The sequence below is a fragment of the Cynoglossus semilaevis genome, chromosome 6 (genome assembly GCF_000523025.1).
Source record: "Cynoglossus semilaevis isolate Cse_v1.0 chromosome 6, Cse_v1.0, whole genome shotgun sequence".
NCBI lineage: Eukaryota > Metazoa > Chordata > Actinopteri > Pleuronectiformes > Cynoglossidae > Cynoglossus > Cynoglossus semilaevis.
The window spans coordinates 9,897,923-9,913,050 of record NC_024312.1 but is presented as its reverse complement, the minus strand read 5'-3'; the positions used below and the strand labels follow the sequence as shown (position 1 = coordinate 9,913,050).

Below are 15,128 nucleotides of genomic sequence, written 5' to 3'. Positions count from 1 at the left end.
AGACACGAGGTAAAAAGAACAACGACAGCTGAAATCTGTGCTAAAGATGGAGAAATATACATGCACAACACTTATGAAACACGTACATTTTAGTGATGTTCGATACCACCAATTTCCTTTCCGATCCGATACCGAGTAAAATTCGGGCTGGTATCGCCGATACCGATATTGATACCGATATTTTATCATTTGTTTTTTAAATAAAAAAAAAGAAGTGTATTTCAAATCATAGCTTCTTTAAGAATCCAAGGCAGAGTTTTTTATTTATTTATTTTAAACCCTGGAGTGTACCAGCGTACTCTGGAGAACAAGCATTTGATAGTCTTTATTTTTTACATTTCTAATTCATTATTCACCAAAACATGTTATTTGTAAAACAAAAATAAAAAAATAAAAAATAATCTGAGGAGCCATTTGGGACCCGAAAGAGTCGGATTTTTTCAGTGAACCGAGCCAAAAGAACCGGTTCTCTAAAAAAAAAAGAGCCGAAATTCCCATCAATAGTGACTGAGTGAGAGCACGGAGTAGAGCCTCCTGTGCTTACGCATGACGCACACACCCAGGCGGAAGAAGAAGTAGTCCCACCATCCGAGCGTCACTTAGACAACATCTCAATCGTTTGGATACTTTTCACCATGTTTCTGTTTAGGATACACCTCATCTCAGAATGCGTAAGTATCAAAAGTATCGATATTTTGACTTTCAGAATCGATTTCAGAGCATAAAGATCCAGAATCGGAAGTATCGATATTTCAGGATCGATCCGCACATCGCTAATACATTTATGGGCTCGAATCACTCTCACCTTGGTAGAACGTATCTTGCAGGTCTTCCCTCAGCATGTCCACTGTTGCACTGAGGTCTTTTTTAGCACTGGTGGCATGGCTTGCAAGTGTCTGAGGTATGTGTGCAACGTCATTCATCGAAAATGAAGACTCATCTGTAAAGTGGAAGAAGAGGTCTCTGCATTTATTATGAATTATGAGTTTGGTAGAGCATGTGAGAAAAAAAAGTCAATCATTCATTCATTCAATTACTCATTCTTCTTCTATTGCATTTGAAGAATCATGGGTGAAGACAGAGCCAATCCCAGCAATCAATACTCTAGTCAGTTCATCTACCCATCACAGGTCCACAATATTCAAGCCCAATTTCACACCTATGGTCAGTTAACATTCAACAATTAACCCTAGTCCCTCACCGTTATAATTTAGGACTAGTCCCACTGTGTGGCACGAAGAAAAAAAAAAAGTCACTTTTCATCTGATGCAGTTCAATTTGAAATATTTAATTTATTTTTTTACAGGCAAAAGCAAAGCTTGGAATTCAAGCTAAGAAAGTATAACCCTTTTAAAACAGCAAGATGAAGATAAGGATTTCAAATACCAAAGGTGGGACCAAGTCATTGCTTTGCAAGTCACAAGTAAGTCTCAAGTCTTTGCACTCAAGTCCGAGTCAAGTCTCAAGTCAAGACAGGCAAAGTCCGAGTCGAGTCTCAAGTCAGAACTGAAAAGCGTCAAGTCAAGTCCCAAGTCCTGCCGTTTCTGTTTCGAGTCCTTTCTAGTCCTTTTAAACAAAATAATAATATATTTACACAGATCACTTTGGGTTTTGGAGAAAGTATCAAGTCTTGTCGAGTCAAAGGGCTCAAGTCCTAGTGAAGTCACGAGTCATTGATGTTAAAGTCCAAGTCGAGTTGCAAGTCTCTTAACATTTTGTCGAGTGGAGTCTAAAGTCATCAAAGTGATGACTCGAGTCTGACTCGAGTTCAAGTCATGCGACTCGAGTGCACACCTCGGTCAAATACCATCAATTTTACAACTAGGGATAGGGCCGGTCCGATCCAGTATCGGTATCTGAAGCCGATCCCAACGTAATGATCGGATCGCACCGATCCGATCCGATCCAACCTGCAAAGAATCCCGATCCACGAACCATGTCTGAGCTCCAGCCTTGTCTGTATCAGACAGTTGGATGACTGTCAACCGTGGAATCACTTTTACTGAACAGAACATGGCTCGACAAGATCGCGAGGCACATCGCAGTTTCAGGTCAAATCCGCTCCACATTTTTCAGCCGCCGCCACCGTGTGAAAATATTAGAAAGGACTTAAAAAAACCGACACGGCAACGTGCGATATTTGCAGAGCTGAAATTTGGAGAGGTGTAACCGGCTCTTCATTAAATACCTCTAACTTAATTAAACATAAAAACCGCCACATCAAAGAGGACGTGAATGCGCCGTGGAACGGATAAGACACTCCTGGAGTTGTTCCAAAAACAAGGGAAACTCCCGACAGATAAAGTACGTAGTCGTACTCAGCTCAGCGACCTCCACTGTCGCAGACTTTATTACAGCCGTGACCTTTTGAAGACTCCTGTTGGCTGAGGAGAGCAGCGCTGACAGCGAAATAAAAACAATGAAACGCACGCTCGTCCTGGACACGCGATACAAGGACAGGCGAGGACCCCCTTTTTTTTTATTAATGCTCCAATTATTAATATTTTCTAATATGCCGATATCCAAATCCAAAATATCGATCGATCGGATTGGAAGTGACAAAATGTGGATCGGTGCATCCCTATTTACAAGAATAAATTTAGTTTAGGTCTTTAAAACATAATCAATCAACAAAAAAAACCCCCACAATACTAGAGATGTCTAGAACTGTTATAGGATTTCCCTCCGATATTGAAAAGCCGATAACGTGTTTTGTCGACAATTGCAACCACATACAGACTACCAACGACATGATGATCTATCTGCAGCATTACAGACCAGGCGTCACCAAGCTTTTTGAAACTGAGAGCTACTTCAAGGACACTCAGAGCTAACACAAACTCTGAAAACATGTTATTTGTAAAACAAAAATAAAAAAAATAAAAAATCTGAGGAGCCATTTGGGACCCGAAAGAGTCGGATTTTTTCAGCGAACCGAGCCAAAAGAACCGGTTCTCTAAAAAAAAGAGCCGAAATTCCCATCAATAGTGACTGAGTGAGAGCACGGAGTAGAGCCTCCTGTGCTTACGCATGACGCACACACCCAGGCGGAAGAAGAAGTAGTCCCACCAACCGAGCGTCACTTAGACAACATCTCAATCGTTTGGATACTTTTCACCATGTTTCTGTTTAGGATACACCTCATCTCAGAATGCGTAAGTATCAAAGGTACCGATATTTTGATTTCAGAATCGCTTTCAGAGCATAAAGATCCAGAATCGGAAGTATCAATATTTCAGGATCGATCCGCACATCACTAGTAGAAACTCTTCTTACCATCGTCATTGTACTTATTCGAATATCATTGCAAGTGCAACTTGTGCAGATGGACGAGCTAGGCAACACATCAGAAAACTTCTATGTTCCTTATTGGTACTAAAGATCCATGTGTACTTACTAACATAGAGCGAGATGTGTTGGGAATCAATGATCACAAACCCATAGTTTTGGTCCAGCAGCTGCCACTATGTGAAAACAAACACAAGACAGTAATGTTATAAACCTGAGAATAGAGAGGATGGAGCGGGGTAAATACATCTCTAATTTTTTTAAATTTTTTTTTTTTTTTTTTAACCAGCAGAAGTCACAACTACAAGTTCCCGACAAGAAAAAGTTCCTGATAAGAACACTTTATAAAGCATTAATACAATCTGCAACCTGGTGTATTGAACTGTTTACATGAAAACACACCCGTGTTAGATTTGACAGTAAATCCTGATTTAGTCTTGGTCTTTTGAATTAGTAAACAGTTTATATTTTATATTATTATTTACTTTAGTCGACTAGGCAAATGACAGACTTAGTAATGTATATTTATATATATATTTATATATATAAATGTTATTATATATATATTTATATATATAAATATACATTTTTATATATATATATATATAGTATTTTGATTTATTTTTCTGTATGTACAAAATAAGATTAAGTAAAAATAAAACCCCACTGTTGTGCTAAATAAATATTTTCATAATTTTGTAATTGCTGCGTTCTTTGAAACATCAGTGTTAATTTATGCAACCGCAGGCTCCTGATTTTATTAGGTTGGCAATAATAATTAATAATAATTGGCATAATCATTTCTTATGGTGTTTCAATTCCCGTCCTTGGTTTCCTCATTTTTGGTTTCGGACAAGATCATTTTTCATTTCAGTGCATCCCTACTGAAAATAAAAACTTGACTGTTATAAAATATAAAAGCCAGTGAGCAACGAACATTTATGATAAAAAATAAATAATGAAAAAAACTGCCTTTATATGTGCTCATAGAACTAATTTCCAAGAATAAACTATCAAAGAATAATAATTTTTTTAAATTTTTTTTTTACTTACTGCCACCTCCACATGGTCTGTGCCTTTGTGGTTCTGCTTGTGGATAACTTCAAAAAAGTACCTCCTCTCTGCAAAGAGCCTGTGACACATACACAAAATATGAGCACAAAGTACAGTCAAATACCACAGCTTTAAGATGAAACAACCATCCTACACTCGATCACTTCTCTTAACCCAACAACATACCTCGTATTTTCCAGACTTTAAGTCGCAACCAGTGCCTTCCAGCAGCTGTCATGGTTAAAATTACGAACATGTAACTTTTCAGTAACTTTGATACGGGAGTAGCAGATACTGGTACCCACCCCTAGAGTGCCCTCTAGCGGCTGTCAGTGTGAACATTTTTTAATATACAGTATACCTCTCACCCGAGTATAAGTCGCAAACCCAGCCAAAGGATTGAAAAATATGCGACTTATAGTCCGGAAAATACGGTAATTTTTTTTTTTTTTTTTTTTGAACTTCATTGATCCCACAAATAGGAGCGATTCTTATGTTAACAGCAAATTTACTGCAACAGGCCAGCCTTTTGGAGGCGCCAAATATGTTGTTCCTCTAAGAATCAAACCCAGCTAACCACAGGCCAACAAGAAAAAAACAAAAAAAATGTATGCGTTATAACATAGAGCAAACATCTCCTTTGACTGGGCATGTGTTGGGTTGTTGGCAGTATATAACTGTTTGTTAAAATTTTTTTAAAAAAAAGTACTATATTGATCCCATATTTGGGAAATGGTTGTGTTAGCAGCAGACATGCAAGCAAGTCCCGAGCATGTGGTTCCTCCGGGAATCGAACCCAGGACTCTCAGGTCTCTGCTTCAAAGGTAGGCATGCTAACCTCTACACAACGGAACCGTCTCAACCGATCACCGCAGCCTGGGTGTTGTTCTGATTCAGTGCTTTGTGTTTTTATATACAGATGGCAATATATATTTGGCATCTCTCTCTAAAAGCAGCAAACTTACCTAAAGGGACTTGAAATCTGACTGGCGTACTTTTCAAACTCGCCCGGAGCTGTCCACTCTGTGCCCGTCTTGGAAATCAGATTGGAGTTCACATGCAAACAAAGAACAGGGACATGTTAGAAAATACTTTTACTATATTTTTCCATATACAAATATATATTAGTGATGTCACTACCTTCCCAACCCTGGCCAGTAACTGCACATGTAGGGGTGAGTCATCGGTGCTGAGCCACAGTTCGGAGTTGTCTTTTGAGCTTATGGCAAAAACAAATTCCCCTGAAGTTACAGATAAGAAGAGGCAAAGATTTTAAAAATAGACAGCGAATGGAGATGGAGGCACAGAGGAAGCAGAACGATATGTGCACTTGATGCAAAATGGAAAAAAAACATGCTGTACCATCAGTATACGGATGCAAATAACCAAATATCCTCAGCCCATAGTTTGTCCACTGGGGCGAGACTGCCAACTTTTGCAATGTGGTTCTAGACTGCAAGAGTGATAAAAGGGAAGGGAAATATGTTAAACACCAACTACTGTCATGAAGTCCCTTTCTTAATAAACAGATAAGGAAACTGACCATGTGAAAAAAACGCACGCATCTCTCCATAGCTGGTTTACGTGAAAATAATGTTGCAGCTTCCTCTTCAAAAATCTTTTGATGTAGCTTTTTTTTAGCAATATTTTGATTGAAGAGTTAATTATGTCAAGGAATCCAGTCAGTTGATGGATTGTCATCACACTTTATCCATGATCTTGGATGATTATTACAAAAAAACCTGTACCATATTTTACGTGCTTTAAGTCCATGTTGGAGTATAAGTCGCACCAGCCAAAAGATGAAAAAAAATACTGGTACACAAACTTAGAGTGCCCTCTAGCGGTTGTCAGTGTGAACATAACAAACGTAAAATTAGATATTTTAATATAAAAGTCGCAAACCCAGCCAAAGGATGGAAAAAAATCTGTATAACCACTGCGTGTTATAACCAGTGCAATGTTAAATCATATATAGTCCACTATATATGATATATGTATATATATCATATATATATAAAATATAAATAAATAAAATATATACAATATATATACAATATATAAAAAAAATTAAATAAAATATATAAATATATATAAAATATATAAAAAAATTAAATAAAATATATAAAATATAATATATATATAAAGTATATGTATATATAAATATATATATAAGTCCGGATGGTGGACTTATGTCCTACTGCCCAAGCTTTAGCAAGGGTTTTAAAATTTAAAATCTTATCTCTGGTCTCTATATAGTTTGCATGTTGTCCTCTGTGTTTGTGGGTTTTACTGTTTGTCCCGTTCCAGCGTCAGACTCACATGAGGATACAGTGGGTAGTGTTGATTCTCTCGAAGCCGTGCTGTAGAACCACCACACCAGTCCTCAAAGACGTGCAGATTGGCCCGACCCAAATACTGCAAGAGTAGTAAGAGGGGGGGAAAAAAAAAAACGTAAAAACTTGATTTTATTCACTTCTCTTCCCATGCATAACAACAAGCTGTCTTTATCTGCAACCATGTTCTAGAAGTCTTTTCTTTAGTTGAATTAATAACTAAGGGAACATCCCTTAATGCAAAAGGTTCCCAAAGCGCGGATGGAATGAATGAATGAATGAATGAAACGTAAACAAAGCATATTGTCCAATGCTGTAAATGTTTAACAAGAAACTGGCAAAAAAAACCCCTGTAAAATGAATATCTGATAATATTGCAAAAGAAGCTGTTATTTTTATTCTTGCTCTCGTTTTTTTTTTTGCCGTTGCCCGTTCGATCTGCTTGGGAGCATCAGTAGCAAATCTTAATTACTGCCAACTGACCAAAGTTGGCAATGCTAGCATTAGTAGGCAATGCTAGCGGAAAAACAGTTACGTTTGAAATGTGTAAAATAAAGGAATCTGAAAAAAAAAAAATTTTTTTTTTTTTTGAGGTTGGGGTTATTATCTGATTCTGAACGATGTTTTATTTTGATCATTTGGCCCTCGTGATCAAATAATACTTGCTTTCATAATAACACATACACACTTGTAAAAAAAACACACCTCTGGTTTCCAGGTTTGAGCAGAAAAGCTAGCGCGCCACCTTGTTGAGTCCTCTGTGTTGTTTAGTTGGCCCCATCTCTGCTGATGATGTACACAACCGTTGTCAATAACACTTGTGAACACAATGTTTCAGCTGGAAACTTTTGGGGCCGTTTACTGTCCTTACCTGTTCGTCAGACACAGCTCTCCTCCAGCTACTGCATATGTCAGCTTCAGGATTTGTACCTGAGGGAGTAGGAGAAAAGAAAAACATCAGCTAATGTAGCTGATAATCTATATCGCTCGTAGAGAATTTTATGCCTAAACTCTAAACATAACCTGGTCAGGACCAGGTTATGAGCTAAGTTATTTTGTAGTAGACGAAGGCCTGGCTATAGACACGACATCATTCGCTAACCCCCCCACCCCCCAGAGTTGGCCCGCCCCGCTATTTGAGAAGTCCTGGCAGTGACCACGAATAAATAGGATTCGACCAGTGACGTTCATTGGTGCAGAAGAAAAAAAAAAAGTCATCCTTCCAACATCATCTGCTTTAAATGACAGGGCGGTTGTTTTGTAAACAAACACGGGGGTGCCGGGGGGTGAACCGCGGCTACACAGTGTGCACGGACCAGACAGGGAAGTCTGTCATTATAACTAGGGTGGAGACCTTTAAACACACTTGCCCTAGACACATCGGAGCCAATTTTGGTCAAGAAGTAATTCTAGAGTGGAGGTTGTAGAAAGTAAGATCGGTGTATTTTTATCCTCGTCTTCACTCTGCTGCTGCTGCTGAACTCCGTACCGACTACGTTTCGTTTCCACTGCCCCTTAACCCCCTTAATCTTATATCATATCTTTTACAGTCCCTCTGCTCCTTTAGTGTCATCTAAATGTCTTGCTATATTTTGCTAGCTGTTAATCTTTAATCTAATTTAACGGTATCCCAAAAAACAAGTTTAGTTTTTTCTGGGACTCCAAACATTTTTCTAGACGAGGCAGATTTGGACACCCCCACATGCTAAGTAGTAAACGTTCTTGTTCATTGTTCTTGTTGATTTTCCGTCGGACTCGTGAGTCTACAAACTCAATTATATGATTTTTTTTTTTTTTACTCGTATAATATTCAGAAAACTCAAGAAAACCCCATTAGGCCGTTACTGCTATAGTCTTTCGTATGGGAGAACAGAGGTATTATCGACAGTTAAAGAGTGTAAATACACGAAACTTTTCTGACTCTTGTTCTTAACAGGTTTTTTTCAATGCACTAAAAAAAAAATAGTGCCACCAACTTTTGGGTCCCAGACCTACCAGTAGAAAATCTCTATTACATCTATCCTTGCCTTGCCTCGTCATGCCCCCCTCCTTGGGGACAGAAATGTTTTCACGTCCCCCTTTTTTTTCCTTTTGGTTTTTTCAATTTGTATTCTTTCTTTAGCGGGCAGCACGCTCATATTTATCGCCAATTTCATGCTTTATTTCCATGGTCATCATGCGTTTCTTCTTCTCACTACCATCCTTACCACTCACTTTCTCAGGACTCATCACTATTATGACGAACAATACACAAAATAGAGAGAAAATCACATAGATAACAGCAGCAAACACAATACGGAAGACTTGCGAAAGATGCGTACGGTCGACGAACGCGCGAAGTGAACGAGTGAAGCGAATGGGCTGCTCCGAATGCTCGGCCATGTAGCCTCGGCGTCTGTAAGCGTGTTCGTATCGCAAATCTTTACTTGTATCTTGAAGGCTTGCTCGTATCACGAAATACTCATACGAGGTTCCGCTCGCGCGAAGTGAACGAGTGAAGCGAATGCGCTGCTCCGAATGCTCGGCGTCTGTAAGCGTGTTCGTATCGCAAATCTTTACTTGTATCTTGAAGGCTTGCTCGTAGTATCACGAAATACTCATACGTCGAGACGCTTGTATCTCGAGGTTCCACTGGACTATTGAGAACCTGATAACATGTATATTTTTTTTTTCTGTACAAACCACTGTATGAGTTGCTGCCACCTAGTGACTGAAGGCTTGCTATCATTCAAGCAGTGGTACACTTATGTCCCACGTGCCATATTCCACTCACCCTCATGTCTCCTCCCCAGCACCTCACTGTGTCCCCCCCCAGGGGTGCCCACCCCACTATTTGAGAAGTACATTAACCCTTTCATGCATGACGGTCACTACAGTGGACAGCTATGAAAATGTCATTTTCTATGATAAGAATAGGTTTTGATGGCAGTGTTGCATGTAAGCCTCTACAGTGGACGCCTGAGAATCCACAATCAGCATTTTAGTACTGTGGGAGTCATCCCGAGGCCACGGAGAAACACCCTTGAAGAACGAAGAGCATATAACTACGCACGTAAAAAGTAAACACAGGGTTCCTCGGGTTTACGACATCGTCGACTTACGGTGTTGCGCAAAACTCACACACTTGCCAAAACAAAAATCAGCATTGGCTGAAAAAAAAAAAATCTTTACAATCTAATATTTTGGCTTTTGAAAAGCTCCGAATCAATAACAGCTTCTAGAGTTTTAGTTGCGTCTGAAAAAGCAGTGGTGTGTGTGTGTGTGAGAGAGAGAGAGAAAGAGAGAGAGAGAGTGTGTCATTGTCAGTTTGACAAGGGGGTTACAGCCCAGGAATGTGTGTGTATATATGCAAGGCCTTGATGTAAGTCTTAGACTTGTAAACACACGCCAGGCTTTGTTCAAAAGATTGGACAGGTGTTTCCACTTCCATTCAGTACAACAGTATCTCATGGAGTCACCTTGGTTAAATATATATATATATATATATTTATATATATATAAAAATATATATATATATATATATTTAGGGGTAAAATATATATTTAGGGGTAAAAACATTATTTAAGCTAGTTGCGAGTAACACCAGTACATAAAGGATTGCGACATTTCCTGTCTTTAATGGGTTCGAGAATAAAAAAAACCAAGACCATCTTACCGTTCCGAAAGCAACACACACTGAACAACGTTGGCTAATCCCTTTGCACAAAGTGTTCTTTTTTTATTTTTTACGCGTTTTTTTGATGTCATTAAGAAGCTTTAATGATGCAGTTTCGGCCAGTAGTTGACGATACTGTTGTAAAAATTATGAATTTTTTCCTACTTTTTTTTTTTACGAATTGGAGACAACAATTCCCTCGATGATACTGTGTGAGGACATTCGAAAGTGTAGTACTATTTTTTTTTTCATCATCTTTATCTCCCCTGTACAAAAAGAAGAAACTCATAGTTTGTGTAGACAGGACCATAGGGGTTTAAAGAGTTTAAGTCAGACTGTATATGTATACATATATACATATATACACATATATGTATACATATATACACATATATGTATGCATATATACTTATATACACATACTGTATATGTATATACAGTATATATATACACATATGTATACATATATACATATATACACATATATACGTATATATATACATATATACATATATATATCCTCTCTAAGGATATATATATACATATATACATATATATACATATACATATATACATATATATAGATATATATCCATATATATAACACTATATAACTATATATAACACTTGCTAGATAAAGTGACAAAACGGTTACAATCATTATTCATCCTTCTCATCTTCTCATCTCATCTTCTCATCTACATATACATATATATATACATATATATAAACACATATAAACATATATACATATATACTGTATATATATACATATATACTGTACATATATACATATATACATATATACATATATATACAGATACATATATACAGTACATATATACATATATATCCATATATATATATATATATAACACTATATAACTATATATAACACTTGCTAGATAAAGTGACAAAACGGTTACAATCATTATTCATCCTTCTTATTTTCTACGTTCACTTAGGCCAGTGGTTCCCAAAGTGGGGGGGGGGCAGATCGCAGTTCAAATACAAGACGGTGCCCCAGAGGTACACCAGGTGCTTAGCTGCCCCTTTGCTCACTGTATGTGGAGGGGTTAAATGCAGAGGACACATTTTATCGACATATTTTAAGAGAGTAAAGAGAAATGGAAATATTGGTGCCAATTACGGTGTGTTTATTGAGACAGGTGATATTCGTATTCCTCTTCTAAACAAATATTCTTCAGGCTTATGCAGAGTTTTGCATTTTTGCAATTTATATGCATATTTACGCCGTAGTATTGTTTTATATGCCATTGTGAACTAATTCATATGCTTACATTACATGTATTTAACAATTATTTATGAAAACTACCTTAAATACCTAAAGGAATTTTTTTTTTTTTTTTGGAGTGCAAATAATTAAATTTGCTGGTCCTGGACATGAAAGTCATGCTCGACCGTTGATGAAAATTAAAAATCAGTCAGACTTTCAACGGTCTGTTTAACCTTCTCGTTGGCCTTCGCATCTTGTGTCAGAATCAGAGTATGAGGAAAATCAAGATAAGCGAAAATCAAGATAAGCGTGTTCTGCAAGCTCCTATTCTGACAACTCTGCAGGTGCTTTTCGGAAACTTTGTAATTCGAATAGCTGGTTCCTTTAGTGGAATGCTGTTCAGGAAACGTGTTCGTCTGTAAAGCTGCAGGATGGTTCCGATACTAGTCTTTTTAATTAGAAAATAAAGAAAATAGATCACAAACCATGCAATGACAAAACTTAGACATTGTGTATTTTAATTCCTCCCAACCACCGGACTAGGGACCAATACCTGACAATGGATTGTTTGATTTCAAAATGTTTATTTACATTAGTCTGCCTGACATTCCATATGTAAATGTTTGAGTCATGTGGGTATTTTTATTACTAACTAACATTTGCAAAAAAAAAACAAAACAAAAAACAAATCATCAAGAATTGTTTTTATAAGGTCCTAAAAGCCAGCAAGAAAAGCTGCATTTAAAATATATACGCAAATATATATACATGTATGCGCACACACATACATACATGCGTATTCGATTTCTGCACCCAATCCCTGAGTGAAGTCGAACTTACTTCCAAAGATTTCCAAAGTCCACTCGCCGCCGGATTCATACACCGCTACCGGTGTCTCGCCCGACGCCTGTAGCGAATTGACGGAAATAAAGGGGCAGCGGCTGAGAGAAACGCAAAACTTTCTTTTTTTTCTCTCATCTAAACAGGTTCCCAAAAGGATGCTCTTAAGCGTGCTGTTACAAAATACACACACGGACGCATACGCAGACACACGCACGCCCGCAGACACGAAAGGGGAACCCGTCTGTTGTGCCTTCAAAGTAATAACAAAAGTATTTGCAACATTAAATAGAACGGTGCCGTTTTCTTTCGTTTTATTTTAACCCCCTACAAGGTCAAATTAACATATCCTTATTTATCAATTGCTCTAGTTCTGTGTTTTACCGTTAATTCTTACCAAACTTATGATACTCTCTCACTTATACTACAGACAAGTACTAAAACAGTTTGAGTGGACGATATTTTTTTTTTTGCCAAACTTTAAAACATTTGGCAACCATTCAAAGAGGTATATTTCCAATTTTTATTATTATTATTATTATTGAAGTCACTATTGGTCATATATGAATGATAACTGGTCAACACCTTGGGGGCCAATGGATTTCAATTCATTGTCATTTTATTTTGAAATCTGAAAAAAGGAAACAGGTTTATCGCCTTACCTACAAGCGAGGCTGTTGGGAGGCGGGGCCTTGAGCAGCCACACCTTAGCGTTTACCTCAGACAGGTCCTGTGGATAAACATTCGCCTTATAGTCATTTGTCCTTTGGGCCTCAAACGGTTTTTTTTTCCTCATAGTTTATATTTTATGCCGAGATGTTGATTATGTGTTCAATATAAAGATGTATATTTATATTATTTTCTTACTTCCTATTTAGGTGTCTGACCAAATCCTGCCCTCCTGGGTCCACGCAATGATATACCTGTACCTGCCCTCTGTCACCACAAGAGGGCAGGGATAGGTATATCATTGCACTCTGTGTTTCACCTGTGTATTAAATCGTTTATGTTTTTGTGGCTTTTGTGGTGTGGCAATATATGGCAAAAACTCGTCAAATACTTTTTCCTCTGCAATACTTAATACATTACTTCTAACATAAATATATGGATTAAGGATTAAGTATTACAAAAAACAAAACAAAAACTAAGGGTCATTTTGATAATAATAAATAATAAAGGTCTTGTTCTTTAAATCAAGCACTGCTGAGATGAATCCATGTTGCATATTTTTTTCCTCCGGAAAGAGCAACACTGTTATCAACAAAGACGCATGAGAGATAGCACAAACCAGACCAAGGCTAAAATTGATAATATGGAATTTAAAAGATCTCCTTTATAAATGTATTTTCCAAATATGGAATTTAAAAGATCTCCTTTATCAATGTATTTTCCATGAATTCCATGGAATTCTCGGCAGGAAATCGCACACTGCTCGAAAATTCCCAGCGCACAAGAAAATCTGTGCTGCGCGTGAAATAAAACTCAACATGAACTGTGTCGCAGGTGTTAATTACGTATATTAACCATTGCGAAACAATTGAGCAAGTGGTAAAATTGGGTGAGATTTTTTTCCATTTTCGAGAGAGAAAGGTCTGCTTTGCAAAGCACAAAAGACCGAGAGAAAAGGAACGAAAATAAAATCTGACCCTGAGCAAGTTCAAATTCTCAATATTGACAATATTTTACTCGCCATCAAAATGAATGCATTTTGATGGCGGTTGAACAAATCCACGAGCATGCGGCAAAGCATGTAAAAGCTATAAATAGATACAACAAACAAAACGAAGTGACGTTGCAGCTATTTTTATTAAATCTTTCCATTGAGGCAAGAACAAAATGAAAACGAGAGGAACCCAACACACGAACCACAGCTCTGTCAAAATTTAAAAACAGAGTCGAAGGTGAACCGTATAAACAATCATACCTGGTCTTCTACATTACAGTAAAGTTGAACAACTGTAAGGCATGGCTGTTTTTTTTTGTTTTTTTGTTTTTTTTAACTAGAGCTTATTTGCCGGAAAAAGCTTCAGGCTAATTTTCTGCTGTAGCTGCTTTAGTTTCCAGTTTTTCCGTTGCATTTATTCTCCTTTCAAGATCATTACATAAATCACAATCACAATACTGGTATTAAATAGAAAGGGAACAGGGTAAAAAAATGTGAGCAGGCCTTCAAGAGAGGAGTACCGTCCCCTCACAGCTATTATAGAAAAGAATGCGTCACCATCCAGATATCCACTGTGTTGCTACATAGGTACTTTAGGAAACGAATCATCAGGTAAACAAAACATGTAGGAATCACTGTTGTTTTTTTTTTTCTTTCTCCAAACCAAAACACTGAAGACACGTACACAGTTCAAAGCTGTGGATTTACCATCAAAAGAGTTTTGCCGGCAGTTGTGTCCCTCCCTCCAATTTAGTTCCTACATGTTCCACAGCTAAAGCCCCGCACACAAAATGTCAAGGAAAAACGCATCCAGGCCTGTGCCTCTGGGGTGACTTTCATTCTCTGAAAACAGACTCAGTTCACACACACACACACACACACACAATATCAACACAAAATGCTCAAGTTACAGATGTCTGAAATACACAAACGGCAACACAGTCGTATCGACATCTTATGTCACTAACAGACCCTGTCCTCAAGCTCCATTTTATCATCGCTGTTTTCTTTACCCTCGGGGGACGCCTTCAACGCTTCTTTCTGGAAAGAAGAGGA

At 37.7% G+C, this 15,128-nt stretch overlaps 1 protein-coding gene across 1 annotated transcript in view; it reads right to left on the bottom strand.

The window, feature by feature from the left end:
• The window catches only part of b4galnt3b (beta-1,4-N-acetyl-galactosaminyl transferase 3b), a 17,445-nt gene extending 8,889 nt beyond the window's left edge, over positions 1-8,556 (bottom strand). Inside the window, exons 1-9 of the mRNA XM_025056342.1 lie at positions 7,549-8,556; positions 7,383-7,463; positions 6,664-6,759; positions 5,704-5,794; positions 5,482-5,582; positions 5,307-5,374; positions 4,342-4,420; positions 3,398-3,464; positions 806-940 (exon numbers count right to left, since the gene is read on the bottom strand). Of these exons, the coding sequence (XP_024912110.1) occupies positions 806-940; positions 3,398-3,464; positions 4,342-4,420; positions 5,307-5,374; positions 5,482-5,582; positions 5,704-5,794; positions 6,664-6,759; positions 7,383-7,463; positions 7,549-7,635 (805 nt within the window). The 5' untranslated portion in view covers positions 7,636-8,556. The remainder of the gene's footprint in view (positions 1-805; positions 941-3,397; positions 3,465-4,341; positions 4,421-5,306; positions 5,375-5,481; positions 5,583-5,703; positions 5,795-6,663; positions 6,760-7,382; positions 7,464-7,548) is intronic.
• Between the last annotated feature and the right edge of the window lie 6,572 nt (positions 8,557-15,128).